Source organism: Opisthocomus hoazin, chromosome 13, assembly GCF_030867145.1.
Source record: "Opisthocomus hoazin isolate bOpiHoa1 chromosome 13, bOpiHoa1.hap1, whole genome shotgun sequence".
Lineage (NCBI taxonomy): Eukaryota > Metazoa > Chordata > Aves > Opisthocomiformes > Opisthocomidae > Opisthocomus > Opisthocomus hoazin.
In genome coordinates this window covers 25,361,193-25,376,504 of record NC_134426.1, presented here as the reverse complement: position 1 = coordinate 25,376,504, position 15,312 = coordinate 25,361,193, and the positions used below count along the sequence as shown (strand labels likewise).

At 58.8% G+C, this 15,312-nt stretch overlaps 1 protein-coding gene across 9 annotated transcripts in view; it reads right to left on the bottom strand.

The window, feature by feature from the left end:
- NCOR2 (nuclear receptor corepressor 2) overlaps positions 1–15,312 on the bottom strand; it is a 264,349-nt gene that overhangs the window by 80,491 nt on the left and 168,546 nt on the right. For 5 of the 9 annotated variants that reach the window (XM_075434969.1, XM_075434975.1, XM_075434976.1 and 2 more), the window contains exons 10-14: positions 12,604–12,791; positions 10,614–10,707; positions 8,061–8,239; positions 4,436–4,490; positions 2,217–2,315 (exon numbers count right to left, since the gene is read on the bottom strand). In XM_075434969.1, coding sequence (XP_075291084.1) covers positions 2,217–2,315; positions 4,436–4,490; positions 8,061–8,239; positions 10,614–10,707; positions 12,604–12,791 — 615 coding nt within the window. Of the gene's footprint in view, positions 1–2,216; positions 2,316–4,435; positions 4,491–8,060; positions 8,240–10,613; positions 10,711–12,603; positions 12,792–15,312 lie in introns of all 9 variants that reach the window. The other 4 variants (XM_075434973.1, XM_075434978.1, XM_075434974.1 and 1 more) reach the window with 2 other exon arrangements.

Genomic DNA, 15,312 nt, shown 5'->3' with positions numbered 1-15,312 from the left:
TCCTGTCACTGTTGTCTCTACTAAAAAGATTGTCCCCATCTTTCCTATAGGCTCCCTTTAAGTACTGAAAGGCTGCAATCAGGTCTCCCCGCAGCCTTCTCTTCTCCAGGCTGAACAAGCCCAGCTCCCTCAGCCTGTCCTCATAGGAGAGGTGCTCCAGCCCTCGGATCATTTTTGTAGCCCTCCTTTGGACCTGCTCCAACAGTTCCATGTCCTTCCTGTGCTGAGGGCTCCAGAGCTGGACGCAGTACTCCAGGTGAGGTCTCACCAGAGCAGAGGGGCAGAATCACCTCTCTCGACCTGCTGGCCACGCTTCTCTTGATGCAGCCCAGGACACGGTTGGCCCTTTGGGCTGCCAGCGCACATTGCCAGCTCATGTCCAGCCTTTCGTCTGTCAGTACCCCCAAGTCCCTCTTCTTTCAAAATCAATAATGTTCTGGTCGAGTCCTGCTCCAGCGGCCCTGCAGTCCGCTCCCCTTGGAGCGCAGCAGCCTCCCTCCTAATGATCAACCCACATTGCCGTCCCCTGCTTGCAAAGACTGTCCTGCCTTTCACTGCGGCCGACGCAGCAAGTCCCTGCTTCCAACGGCTGGCGCTGAGCGAGGCTCCGAACGGCAGCGCACGATCGCGACTGCCCAGGCCGGACCAGACTCCTCAGCGAGGGCAAGCGCGGTGGGAGATTCTGCAGCCAAGGACGCCCTGGATCCTTCTAAAACCCAAACTATGAACAGTACCTGCTGGGCGCAGGACGGGCAGGTCTGAGGCCGCAGGGGTAGGCTGGCAGACGCAGAGCAGAGCGTTAGATTGCCTCTCTCCCTCCACACTTGTTACTTGCTCAACTTAACGTCGAAACCAGAATGAGCTGCGCTAAATGTCTCCACTGCTAACAAGAAACAAATGTGGTCTCATGTTCTAGTTGCTGTGATCTAACAAAACAGACCATGGTAAACACTATAAAAATGTACTGGAGGGGAACCACCCTGTGTTTGCTGGGAGAGGGACTGGATAATCTAATAGGGCTTTATCCATCTCCAATGTCTCTGAAAAAAGAAGGGAAAATTGGGCCCCGTCCATGACATTCGTCATCTGCTAGCTATTCTGATGTCTTAATGCTGCAGAAATCAAATTGGAGCAAGGCTACCTATCTGCCTCCCAATCAGGATCCAGACCCAAGTGCTGCTTTTTATGGCCATGCAGCGTGAGCAGCTGCTGATGTCAGTGGTGGCACGGGCCAGGCCAGTTTTTCCATCCCTATCCCCACATTATCTGGAGAGATAGTCCCTTTGTGGTCTCCTCACTCTCCTCATGATGTGGATAATTGTTCCCTTCATGGACCTGGGGATCTACCAGCAGGACCTTCTTCTGGCTGAAAGCATCCGCCGGGACAAGGTGCCTGCCCAGAAGGTCAGCACTTCTGTCTGGGTACCTTGGTATCGTGGTTATCAGCAGCAACACTGGCACGGTCATGTCTAGATTTGTATCTTGGCCATAGTAACGGCAAGGGTTGATGCAGTCACCTACTCCCCGTCACCCCAGGTGCCCTGGGTACCTGCCTGTCCCTTACCCAAAGGGTTACGGGTCTCCTCTACCTTCAGCACCAATCTGCCAGCCCCCCTGGGGATCTCAGGCACCCTCTGGCACTTCAGAGAGCTCCATACACTCAGGCGGTCACCAGAAGTCATTGCTACCCAAGTCATTCTCCTCCCAGACCTTTGCCTGCAGGAAACGCCCTGGCCAGGCTCTGCAAGGCAGGAGCATCCCCACCCAGCTCCCGGGAACCCGTTCCCATCGGCACGCCGGCGGCCGTCTCCGGAGGGGAGAGAGAAACGGGCCCCGCTCGGTTCTTGCACAGAGACAGCCGCAGGCTGCACGGGCAATTGCGCGCTACTTCTGACACGTGACCGGGTTTTCTGCATTCACCCCGTCCCCCTTTTCCAGCATCTTGGGTTTGTTGTTTGCTTTTGTAAAGCTACTGTGACCTTGGCACAGGGACGGACAAACATCAACTTCCAGAAAACACCACGTTCTGAAAAGCTACACGGAGCGAAACCACAGCCCCATCGCAGTCTGCAAGCAAGATCTCTGCCTGGGGAGGGGAGAAAAGCAGCGTCTGGGGGGCTCGCAGCAAGCGGTGCCGAGAAGCCGCGAGTGCAAAGCAACACAGCTCCCTGCGCAGCCCGACCGATGACATTTCCACGCGCTCCTCCAGCTCTTACCTGGCTCTTCCCGCGCCGCCGGTAATTCCTTCTCACGAGGTTCTTGTAATTCTCATTCTTCTTGGTCAGGTAGTAATACAGGACGCAGTCCGCCACCGTCTGCAACAACATGGGCAGGTCAGGGAAGAGAAGGTCCCATCCCCTCGCTCTGTTGGGGCGCAGCCCACCCGGAGCAGCATTCGGACCCTGCCATCGCCAGGTGTCCTCCTGCTTCTGAAGATCTGCAGCCCAACAGGCTTCCCCGCACCTCCCTGGAGCTGGAAGAGGGGACAACGCCCGCTGCCCTTGCAGAAAGGCTCAGCTCTTCCAAGGGACAGAGCGGGGTTGCCCGCAGGCGTGCCGAGATGGAGACGGGGCGCGGGGTAGGGAGCACCCCACGCTGGAAGCAAAGCAGGAGGAACAAGGGCTGACCCCAGATGACCGGGGCAACCAGCGGCAGGAGAAGGAGAGCTGCCTGTCACCCCCTGTTCTGGTCACAACCTGCCGTGCCACTGTCAGCTAGCGTTATTTCCAGCTGCCAGCTCAAGCACACGCGGCTTTCCCATGGACAGACTGAGATCCCGGCTCTCGGGAGCCGCCGTCCCAACTCCAGCCGTCGGCTCCGCGAACACCGACCCGGATCGGACGCCTCAGGAAAAGCAGGAGCCGTGGCTGGGACACAGCCTGCTCCCAAAGAGCACCGAGCGTGCCACCCTGGGAAGAGCCTGTCACTGCACCGGACGCTGGTCGCGGGCTCCACCTTCGCCCATGGGCTCAGCGGCGGCGTGGGCAGAAATAACCCCACGGCCCCGTCACGCCCGGGAGCGGGGTGCTGCCGCGCGCTCCCGGGGCTGCGCGCTCCCTGTTCCCGCGCGAGGAGTGGAACCATTTGCAAAAACAGATTGCAACTTTTAAAGTGTTAATTGGATCTCTTTCTAATCTAGCCCTGATTATACACACACGCGCGAACACAAAAACTTACAGTCATCTGTTCCAAGGGCTAAGATCACTATTTTTTTATAATGCAATTTAAAAATCTATTAATTCATTACATTGAGGCATACTCTGCATCTCTCTCCAACAGGATAATGGAAGCGTTCTGTATCATAATTACAGCCTGATTTACCAACGAGTACAAATAAAATTAGAAGACATTTTACAGCTTGGAACACAGACTGGATTGTGAGCATCATCCAAGTCCTACCGCTTTCGGCTTTAACAAGTGGGAAAGGCTACGAAGAGCCTGGGATCTCACAGCGACAGCAGCAGCACGAGGCTGCTGCCGGCCTTTGCTTGCTCGCTGCTTTGGACAGGAAAGTCAAGGTCTTTTAAATTATTTCCCCAGCCGGAGTCGGGCAGAATCAGAGAATAATTTAGGCTGGAAGCGACCTCGGCAGGCCACCCCCCTGAAAGCAGAGAGGTTTCCCCAGGGCAAGCGGGCACCGTGCGGATGAAACACCGCATGAGCTGGGCAGAGGATGCCGCTAATGACAGGGACCAGAGCAGCAGCGGCTCCCAAGTGTTTCTTGCTCAGGAGAGCACCCGGTCCATCACTCTCCTTCCAGGCTGGGTCTGCCCAGGATCTGCCCATACGGCCTGTCCCACGGAAGGCACTTGGCCTTGCTCAGAGAGGGACCAGAGACTCGCTCTTCCTTCAGATCTCTTTTTCAAACTTTCCTTCCATCAGCCCAATTAACAGCGAAAAGGGAAAGTCCAAGCAGCACAACACAGAGGCTTGGGAAAGGTCAGGCTCTCCTGCAAGCAAGCTATTCCCAAACACCACGGGGAGATGTGTGTGCACACACGACAACAACCCGAACTGCTGGGTGAACTGGGAGCCCACCCTCACGACCCCCTCCCCGCCGGAGGAGGGACCCCTCGGCTCCGTGCTGGGCAGCCGGGTGCCCACACCCCCCGCGCGACAGCCTGCCTGGTGCGCAATGCCTCCAGGAGATGCTGGGAAGCAGCTCCCCGCGGCGGATCACGGGGCGGGCTGCGACGCCTACGCGCCAGGCTGGCTGCGTTCACACATCTCGCGGTGCTGAGCTCCCTGTCCCTCCGCAGCTGACTCAGTCCCTCGTCTCCGCAGGGAGCCGGGAGGTGTCCGGACCATGCCCCGGGGCTCTGAGCCACCACTGCCCGCCTGTGCCCGGCATCCGCCGGCTGCTCCAGCGCCGGAGAAGTCGCACGATGGAGAAAAGAGAGCGGCGGGCGGGTTGAAGCCAGGCATGGAGTCTTACCTTCCTGTCCAGAAAGGATGCGATCAGGCCAAAGTTCTTGGGGTGCTGCATGAACCTGCGGGAGCGAGAGGGAGAGGGTTAGTAGTGTGGGTGCCAGCTCCGACCCTCCTTGCAGCTGGGCTGCCGTGCCCTGCGCGCCCGGAGCGGCAAGGCCAGCTCCCCGAGGGACTTAGGGGTTTGAGAAAATACTTCTCTGCTGCTCAGCTTCCCAGAAAGACAGGAACTTTAAATTTAGCCCAGTGGAGCTGGGCTGGTCGGGAGCTTCAACGCGCAGATGTTCATCGCGGGGTGGGCGAGGGCAGGGGGGCTGAGAGTGCCTGACAGCTGCCCGTCACTGTGCTCGATCCCGCGGCCGCCCAAGCCCGTACCACGGCAGGACGGGCACAGAGGGCAGCTGCACGCCTGGCCGAGGCCTCAGGACTCGGCAAGGGAAGCGCGAGGAATCGCCGCCGTCACTCGCCGAGCCCAAGCACCCCGCAGCACAGCCAGGGCTGCCCGCTGCTGAGAGGCACCCCGAGCCCGGCTGGGCTGTCAGGAGGGGAAGGGAAACCCAGATCCCCAGAGGAAGCACAGAGCTGCCACGTTGCCGAGCTGCTCAAGAGATGCCCGGTGGCATGGCAGCTCTGAGGAATGCCACCTCCTGCCCAGCAAGCGGAGGAGCTGTCAGCAGGCTCGCCCACGGCTCCGGCGGCCCGGGAAGGGAGCAGCACCCGCTGCAGGGAAGCTGTCCCCAGGCACAAAGACTTCTCCTCCAATAAATCCGCTCGCCTAGCTGGTGGGGAAGCATGGAGGGCCAACAAGCAGTTGGCACAAGGACAGGAGGACAGTTAACCGGTGCCTCACCAAAGCACAGGGAGCCGGGCTCTCGTGCCGGGGCCGAGCACAGCGCTGGCTCCATGGAGAGGCTGCTGCCGGCACGGGCTCTGCCCCGGGGAGCCCAGCAGCCAGGGCCAGCCCCGTTCGGCACTGGTGGCTCTGCCAGCTCCCAGGAGCTGATGGCTCTGCGCCCCAGGCAAGTGGACCGGAGGCAAAGGGTGGGCGAGCTGCGGTGTGGGCGCAACGCGGGCAGGACAGGGCGAGCAGCTCGGTGCCTCCAGCCCTGCTGGTGATTGCCCCGGGGCTGCTGGCTGAGCTCTCTCCTCCCGCCTTCGCTGCTGAGCCCTGCTGCCATACTCAGGGTCAGGGCACCGAGCTGAGCCCAGCGAGGGCCTGACCGACTCCATGGCAGCAGGACATGGGTGCTGTCACCCACACACCGATGCCCTTCTTGATGCAGGACCCCCACCTGGTTTGGGTGGCTCTGCAAGAACCCTGTAACTGGTCACCACAGCAAGGAGACCTCATCTCTGCTGCTGCCAGCACAAGGCTTTTGTGGGTGACAGTGTGGGATGGGGGGGACGTGGGAGCGTGGACAGCAGCGGGAGCGTGATGCTTGCGCGATTAACAGCGTCCCCAGTCCCTATCCCATGGCCAGCTGCAGCCTTCCTGCCACTGTCTTGAAGGGTAAAACTCACCCCCAGGTGTAACGCAGACACCAAGGGAGATCCCCCAAGACACATGAATGAATAAATAAGGAAAAGAAAAAAGAAATCATAAATACCATGCAAAGAAAAAAAAAAGGAAGAAAAGCAGCCAGGCTGCTCAGACAGACGGGGACCAGAGCACAGGGCCGGCGCTGGCTCGTCACGCCATACGCAGCACAGGCCAAGGGCTGCCCAAGGGACAGGGCTCTCAAGGCCACCTTATCAATGGTGCTAACACAGTGTCGGGGGCAACGCAGATGACAATTTGCTGGTTTTGACAGGCCAGGCCGTGTCCCCATGACGAGGGACGGATGCTGGGTTCTCACAGTGCCCAGCAAACAGGGCCTGATGACCGAGTGGGATCGAGGGGTACCACAGCCATCCCCGCTCCTTCACCGGCAAACCACGGTCCCCCTGGGAGCAGGCTAGCGATGGGCTCTTGACAAAGAGACCTGAAACCCTGTCCAGAAGCAAACTGAACCAGACTCTTCCTCGTCGCTTTAACAGCTAAAACAGTTCAGACCTGGAGCTTGTCAGCCCTGCAGTGCCCGGCTCTTTTCTCCGAGAGCCCCTGCCACCAAGGCTGAAGAGAAGGTTGCACCAGGTTTTCAGGAAGAGGCCAGCTCTGGGCCATGATTGTGGATGACCCAACTCTGCTTCACCTTAAAACCCCAGGCCAGAAGCTGTGGCACTCCGGGCAGCTCGGTTACCCGCACACCGGGATCGGGGCGAGAGCCGGGGCAGGACTCCCTTGGCCCTCCTTACAGCTCCTAAGCACCAATCTCTTAAAACGAGCTTTGTGAGAGCTGAAACCCTGCTGTATTTATGCCTCGGGCTCTGCATCACCCACGGCGCTGACACAGAAACCACCGTGCACAGCAGGATGCACGAGCTGGGTGTGGATTCCTCCAGCCCCATTAGCCAGGCACGGCCCCGCCATTAAAGACCGAGTAATTAGGCTTTGCGTCATTCGTGGGCAAGCCTTGCTGTTTGGAGTGTTACATTTTAAGGCTAATTAGCAATGAGGATTCTCCTCTACCAAAGCCTTGGAGCTGGTTTGCTTGTTTTGTTCTCTTTCGGTCCGTCTTGGCACTTTATTATTTCAGCCGCTAACAGGAGTCGTCACGAGCAGGGACAGGAGCGATCCCGGACACGGAGAGGCTTCCAGCATGGCTGCCCGTGGGCTTGCTGGTAATCCAGGGAGCCATCCCGCAATGGTCCAGAGGCCAGACTACGGCGGTGCTGCTGCAAGGGACGAGGTGGCCCTGGCACACCCCGTACCTCCACGTCCAGAGCAGCGAGCCCCGGCAGAGCTCATCCTGCTGGAGCTGAACTCCAGCTCTGTTTTCACAGACACACGGGGCACACTGGGGGCACCAACGACGCCCCAGTCCTTCACGCTAACACAACCGGGTCCCTGCTGGCCTATGCGATCTGGAGGAGTCTGGATGCGAGACTGAGACACCGCGGTGGTACCCAGGGAATCCGCAATTCCCCGAGCCACCTCAGCCAGTAAAGCGAAGCTGTTCTCAAGCACTGCTTGCGAACATGAGAACGCACCGCAGCCGGAGTTTGCACGTGTCTGGTGTGGGAACGCATCCACGGAAACAGCAGCCGGTGGCAAACCCTGCGGGAAGCAGGACGGAGCGCTGAGGGAGGGGTCTGCACGGGGGGTTGGATGCTGACAGCCCCAAGAATCCCTCCGGACACGCAGTGCCAAAGGACGGGCATGTAAATCCAAAAACGTAACAGGAGCATTGAGCTTCACTGGCTTTATCCTTAAACTGGCTCATAAAACAGAGGATGTAGAAGCAGAAGAACTTCTCACCCTGTCATGAGCAGCAGCTTCCCACTCTGCAGAGCAAGAGCACGTGGGCATGAACACACCAACTACGCAGAAAGGCCTGGGGTTTCTGCAGAGGTTCATCACCTGTGCCCAGGGTGAGGGCAACGCAACGACCGCGGCTGTGTCCCCAGGGAACAAGACAAGCCCTCAGGAAATCCACGCCTTAACGTGCCGGGGCCCCGGCCAAAGCACTGCACGGGTCCTGCCTCGCACTTCCCAAGGGCTGTGGAAAGAGAGGTGGGTGGGCTGCACTCACTTTTCCCGGAAGGTCTCCTTCTCCTGCTCACTCCACATGTTCATCACCTGCCGGTCCTTGTAGACCTTCATGGGGTCATCCATGAGGCCGTTCATGTTGATGAATTTAATGCGCTGCTGGTCAGCGTCGTAGAGCATGGGCGGGATGACGGCGAGCTGGCGCATCTGCTTCTCCAGGTTCTTTGGGGAAAGCAGAGAGAACAGTTGGTCAGCACCACGGGCCCGCAGGGACCGCAGGGGACAGATGTTCGAGCGGAAAGGACAGGCGGAGGAACCGGAGAATTCAAAAGCGAGCACTAGACAGCTTTATTGCTAGAGTAATTGTAAATTAAACGCTGAAAGAGGCTATCGCTGTCAGCCAGGAAACAATTAATCTTTCATTTTGAAATAAAAGGCTTTAAGATACCACGTGGAAATGTCTGACTTGAGCAAAGCAGCTCCTGACCATGACGAGAGACAAGCCAAAGCAGCGGTGGCAGAGGGAATGCAAACCCCTTCCCAGCCGTCAAACCCACGGCCACGTGGAGCTTCAGCCCCCCACGCCGAACTGCGACGGGAGCGGGTCAGCTCTGCAAAGCTGCTGAGAGGGTGGGCAGAGGGAGGTGTTGCGCTTCCCTTCCACAGGAAACCTAATCTTGTTCCAGGAGGTTTCAAACATCACCGTGACAGGGCTGTTGTGCCTTTCTTTCCTCTCACTGCAGCACCCTGGGACATAATCTGACGCCTTCACTCCATCCTTTTCAAGCACAAAGTTCATCCGGAGCCCCGGCTGCACACCAGGACAGGACAGACTGGGCACACTGGTTTCCCAAAGTATTTGCAACACAGCGGCCAATGTGATGTCTTGTTTATCCCGTTCCCTGCCCGAATGCTGGGACCATCCCTTCGGCTGAGCTGCTGGTGGTCCCCTGGCGCAGGTCCACCCTGTGAGGATGAAGGGATGCTCTGACCACCCTCCTCTATTTGCTAGCAGCCCCACGACGCTGAGGCCTCCCTGTCACCTGGGATGGCACTGGTCAGACATAAATCCCAAACCTTGACCCAGGAAGGCCAAGTCTCAAGTGCTGTTCTTTTAATTCACAGCTAGACATTGGTTTCTTGGAGAACAATAATGTCCAATCCTTCCAGCAAGCTGCCGACTCAGGCCTCCCCAGCACCGCTCTGCTTCCCCGCTGCGACCGATCAGCTCCAACCTCCTCTGCCTAGAACACAGCCCTCGGCACAGACACGGACATTTCATCCCATTTCATCACGCTCCTCATCCTCACTAGGATGCCTCCCGTTCAGCAGCCGGCTGCTCTGGATGCCCCGGGGCTGTCATCTCGTCGTGGGTGGTCTGGGACAGCTCGAGGCCAGAGCACTGATCCCGACAAGCGCAGCCCCAGCCAAAAGGGGAAAGCCCCTGTGCAGAGCCCCGGCAGCCCCCTTCGCCTGGCAGGGTCTCGGGGTGCCGAGCCCTGCGGATACGCCCCACAGCGCGCAGCCAGCAACGCGTCGGGGCGGAGAGCTGGCCCCCGCCACCAGCGATGCTCCTCAGCTCTCACCTCCCTGCTCCCTCCGACCCCGCGGAAGGGCTGGAAGCTCTTGAGGTCTCCTCCGAGACGAGCGAAGCGGTGCCTTGGGGCTCAGCAGAAGGAAGGGGTGAAGCACAGCAGCACGCTGCGCAGCGGGGCAGAGGCAATGATCTAACGCTCCCCTTGGCCACAATCTCTGCAGAGCTGCGAAACTGCCCTCTGCTTCCAAGATCCGTGTCCTCCAGGTCGCTGCCTTAGCTGGCTAACAGCAAAGTGCCCGGGACCCAGGGCAGGGGGCGAACCGCGGCGCACAGGCAGCAAACATCTCAGCTATTGCTGGGCAATGGCTGCTCTCCCCTCCCAAACGCGATCCATGCACTGCAGCTCGCCTCCATGCCAAGAGAGCAGAACCCTTGTGAAACCAGATCCAAACGAAGCCAAGGTCACGGGGATGTTTCAAGATGAATGGAGCACTCCCAGAAGATGTGGGCCAACTGGCTCACGTACAAACCATTCATTCCATAGGATTCCCCTGTGTCAAGCCACACAGCCCATTCAAAACAAAATGAAACAGAAAAACCCCTCCACCCGGCAGCCAGGGCGCTGGCTCCCTTCCCTTCCCACCTCCACTTCCAGTTCAGACCCACAGCCAGGAGGTGTTTGTGGGGTGCTACCCAGCATGAGCAGCACGCCGGGGCTTCAGGTCCCTACAAGGCAGTCGAACGCTGCTAAACCCACTGGCCACCAGCTTTGCTCCTTGTTTTGCTCCTGCAGAACCATAGCACAGCTCCGTTACGTCTCTCAGGTGGCTGGAAAGATGCTGCTGGGTATTCAATGAACTTCTCACTCTGGATCCTGTCCAGAAAGTGTATCAGGCATCATGGCAACCTCCCCAAGCTCAGTGTGGCATGAAGTTAGTGGGATTTGGTATCAGCTTTCACTGTGGGACCTGGTGTGAGACCTGGTGGTACTCTCCTGGCTTCCTTGGAGAAGTGTGGAGTGAGGGGAGAAAGGGAGGACAAAGGACAACCCGGTCTCACCTCTTGTTCTGAGAGCCCGTCGATGATTTCCGACACCTCGTGCTCACTGCGTGCGGCCGACATGGAGAGCCCACCGCTGCCCCTCTGTCCTACCCTGCTGGGAAAGAGCAGGGAAACTTTCAGACACCGACGCTCCATGTTGTAAACCACATTCATGACAACTCGCTGGCCCTGCTGTCCCTCCTTGTGGACCTCCCCAGTGGCCATATCCCAACACTTGACCCGGGCCACCCCACCCCACGCTGCGGGAACGGTGCCTGCTGCAGCCCCGCGGGCTCTGGCAGCGCGTCCTCCTGCCCGGAGAGCACCGCTCCCCGTGTCCCCCACGTTCAGAGCTCACGGGTCGCGAGCCTCCATCCCCCCTCCTTACCTGTGCCAACAGCCGCCTCCTGGATCGCTACAACAGAAGGATGTGTCACACCCCACCGCGCTCTCCCCCCGTTATTTCCTCCTGTTCATTGCGCCGCAGCAACGCACGAAGGCATCGGCACCGAGCCGTCAGCACTGTGCCACCGCAGCTGGCTTGCAAATGCTGCAGGAACTTCTAAATCAAAACCAGCTGCTGACATCTTCCCACCCCCAGTATCACCCGACACAACAGCCATGCATCCCGAGGAATTAAAACTCTTCTTATGCAGCACATAAAAGCTTAAAACGTTTCTCAGTACCATTTCTCCCCTTCTCTTTCAGATAAAATAAAGCCAGTGGTTAGGAGGTTTGGGCCCATCCAGCTGTGGGGCACAAGGATGGGATCCTGGCACAAGGGTTTGGGTTCTGCGCCTGTCAGGTGTCCCGGGGCAAGCTCCCAGGGCCGAAATGGGAAGGACAGGGAGTTTTCAGCAAGCAGGGTGGAGACTGAAATCGTGCCGCCTCCTGGCAGGGAACAACACGACCTCAACTGCGCTTCTAATGAGGAGGGGAAAATGGCCAGGGAATGGGACAGCAGGGGACACCACTGTCAGTCAGACATTTTGCTCCTTTCGCATTGTCCGTGGCCATTCCTCTAACCTCTGCAGGCCTTTCTTCTCCCTACCCATGCGCTGATCAAAGCATGTGCATGTCTGACATCATCGACGTGACCAAATCCACCTGCAAGCCTTGCACATCCTCACCTGGGCCCACCAGCAGGGCCATGGTCAGGGCCGTCCCGGCCAGGTGGCCAGCGCAAGGGAGCTGCCCCTCGCTCCGACGTGGCCAGCGGGAGATCGGCAGCAGAGGGGAGATGGGCAACCACGGTCCTGACATTTTTCCTTCTCTCTCGGCTCTGTGCTGAGCCACCCTGGGGGAAAAAAAGCAGCAAAGCTGCTTCTCTGCTGGCTTCTCCGCTCTCGTGAGACCCCACCTGGAGTCCTACGTCCAGCTCTGGGGCCCCCAACATGAGAAGGACATGGATGTGTTGGAGTGGGTCCAGAGGAGGCCACGAAGATGATCCGAGGGCTGGAGCACCTCTCCTCCAAGGACAGGCTGAGGGAGCTGGGGCTGTTCAGCCTGGAGAAGAGAAGGCTCTGGGGTGACCTTACTGCACCTGCCAGTGCCTGGAGGGGCTGACAGGAAGGATGGAGAGGGGCTTTTCACAAGGGTGTGCAGTGACAGGACAAGGGGGAACGGCTCTAAACTAAAAGAGGGCACATTTAGATTTGATATTAGGAAGAAATTCTTCCCCATGAGGGTGGTGAAACACTGGCCCAGGCTGCCCAGAGAAGCTGTGGCTGCCCCCTCCCTGGCAGTGCTCAAGGCCAGGTTGGATGGAGCTCTGAGCACCCTGGGCTGGTGGAAGATGTCCCTGCTCATGGCAGGGGGGTGGGAACCAGATGATCTTTAAGGTCCCTTCCAACCCAAACCATTCTGTGATTCTATGATTTTGCCTTGGACCAGAAGGGGAGAAAAGGGACCGAGAGCCATCCCAGCCTGCTCCTCCCATCAACAAACCCCACACCCGTCCCCAAAGAAAAGAGTAAGGCTGTCTGATACCAGCTCAGCCCCTTCCTACCGCTTCTCCTCTAACCTCTGCATGCGCTCTTGCAGTTCCCGCTGCTTTCTGATCTCCGGGAATTGCTTCTCATAGTATTCCCGCACTTTGCTCTCTTTGGCACGGCGCCGGGGGTTATTTTCGATGCGCTCTACTTTTTTTTCCCAGGCTTCCATCAGCTGGTCGTAACGCTGGCAAAACTTCTGTTCCTGAAAGGGCAGAGGGAGAGAGGGAGCTCAGGAGACGTGCCTGGGAAGGGCAGCTCCTCCAGACCCGTCCCTCGATGGCTGTTCAGGCTGAGCGTGAGTCACATCGCTTAAAGAAATATGATTTATTGGGACACGGACACGCTCTAGGGTCTGGGACCAGCCCAAGGGTAAATTCTCCAGACAGGCCATCAGACACCCTCAGGCTTTTCCCTTCCAGACCCATCATCTCTGGTGAAACCAGGACTCTCGCCCAGCGCTGGCTTTGCTCATCCACCACATCTTCTGCCTGAGCATCCTCCAGCACCTTGGGTGCTTGATTCAGCAACCAAAGCCCCTGCTCCGACACGGCTGGCCACAGCGTGGTGGCCTGGCCATGACGTGATGCCCTCAGCTCCTCCAACCATCCTGGAAAGCTGCAGTATTTTTCCAGCTGCTGCTCCTCCTTTTTGGCCCAGGAGCGGGACAAGCGCATCCCCACCAACGGCAAACGCAGGCTCTGCCGAAATGCGGCACTGCAAGGGGTTTCAACGCCATGTTCCCTCGGGTGACGTCCTCATGGGACACCCACCCAGCTGCCCACACAGGTCCAGCACCGTGCTCCTCCCTGGTATCTATGGGACCAGCCCAATAACTGTAACATTAAAATATAATTTTCAACACAAATGAGCCTCCCCCCAGCCCCCCCAGATCACTCCTCCTTCCTGTGGGCACTTGCTGGAGGAGAACGCCCATGGACAGGCGAGGTCCATGCCGAGATGATGTCCGGCCATGGTCCCCGATGGCTGCAGCGGTGACAGGAGCGATGGCGCCCAGCCTCACGTGAAAGCAGCTGGGCGACCGGAGGGGGTTTTAAGGTTTCATTTTGAGTGAGGCAAATGCCTTCGAGGCCCCAGATCAGGAAGCGAAAGCAGATGTCGCGCTGCAAAATACTGCATGGCAAACCCCAGGCTGCCTCCCGCCCCCCACGCCGCTCTCCAGACTGGGCAGCTCGGCCCCGCGCTTGGCCCCGCAGCAGAGATGGGGGGAATCCAGATTTCAAAGAAACAAACTCATCTCTTGCCATCGCCGCCCCACGACCGGAGCGTTGGACTTCCCAGATGGCTCTGCGCTTGTCTCGCGCACTCTCAGCCACCCAAAAAAATAGGGAGAGATAAAAAAAAAACCCAAATGGACGGAAACGCCTGATCCCGGGTCCGGAGGCAGCTGGGTTACCCCGAGCCAAGCGGGTCGGTCGTGCCGTGGAGCCCAAGCACCGGCAGCTCCGTGGCCCGTCGCTGGTGCCAGGCACCCGCAGCAACCCACGGCCGGCGTCGCGCCGACCCTGCCACGTGGGTCTGGTCCAGCCGCCCCGGAGCTGGCAACGACCCACGCGCAGCAACACATCCCATGATCCCCACGGCTTCTCGGAGGCACCTTGATAACAACGTGGGGCGGACAAAGCACCCCAAACCCCACAGCTGATGCAGACTAACCCCCCCCCCGCAAATAAATTAATTCCCATTTACACACTCGGAGCCAGAGGCTTTCCTGCCCCGCACGGATACACAGGAGATGCTTGGGTTCCAGCAGGAGCTAGGGGAAACGGCTGTGAAATGAAAGCGAGGAACGAGAACAAAAATAAAAATGGCCTAAAAGCCACCAAGGGGAACCTGGCGCTATAGGTAACGCCAACAAACTGTGGCAGCTTGGAGAAATCACAGCTGCCGCGTTTTAACCCCCCTGAAAGCGATGCTACGAGCCCCCCCCTGAAAACGAGAGCTCCCACCCTGCTGACACATCTGCTTCGCCCTCCTGCTTCACAGCATCACGTTTGGAAGAGGCTAAAAACACGCCGTGAAGTTTCTCCAGCCCCAGCGCCGGGAGGCAGCCGGTGCCCGCGCCGTATGCCAGCCCAGCACCAGGGCTCGGCCTGCTGAGAAGCTTCGAGGCTTTGAAAGGTTTTTTAATTCCCCGTGGGAACGAGCCGGCGCTGGGTCTCGCATCACTGCCACCCCGGCATGGCTGCCCGGCTGCTTCATGACTGGCGGGGCAGCTCTTTTTCTTCCTTTTCCCCAACTCTTTGGGACAACCGGATGAAAGCTTTATCCAAAATTCCTCTTTCAAGGAGCTGGCATTTGCAGATGGAAAACGCAACGCCAAGGTCACCCTGCTGACGTCCCCTGGCAGCGGGACGAGCAGTGCCAACGCTCCCTGCTCACACAACCCAGCCCTCCGGAGCACAGCTTTGTGACGGACCGGCTGAGCGCTCCCGACTCCCACCTGCATCCTTCAAGCCCCTTCCCACCACGGAGCAGAGAGATCCCTCCTGCCCCGCAAGCTCCAAACCCCAGCACAGCATCCCCGCCTAGCGCGTTCTGGTCCAGCTGGGATACAGCCTCCCCGAAACCTCCCGCCATCCTCCAGCAGCCGAGATCACGGGCACCTCACAGCACTGCGCGTTACCCAGACCTCCACAGCTCAATCACCAGAAGCTCCTGAGGAGGCACCTCAGGAGCAGAAGCGTCTGTTCCTTCTGGAAGCA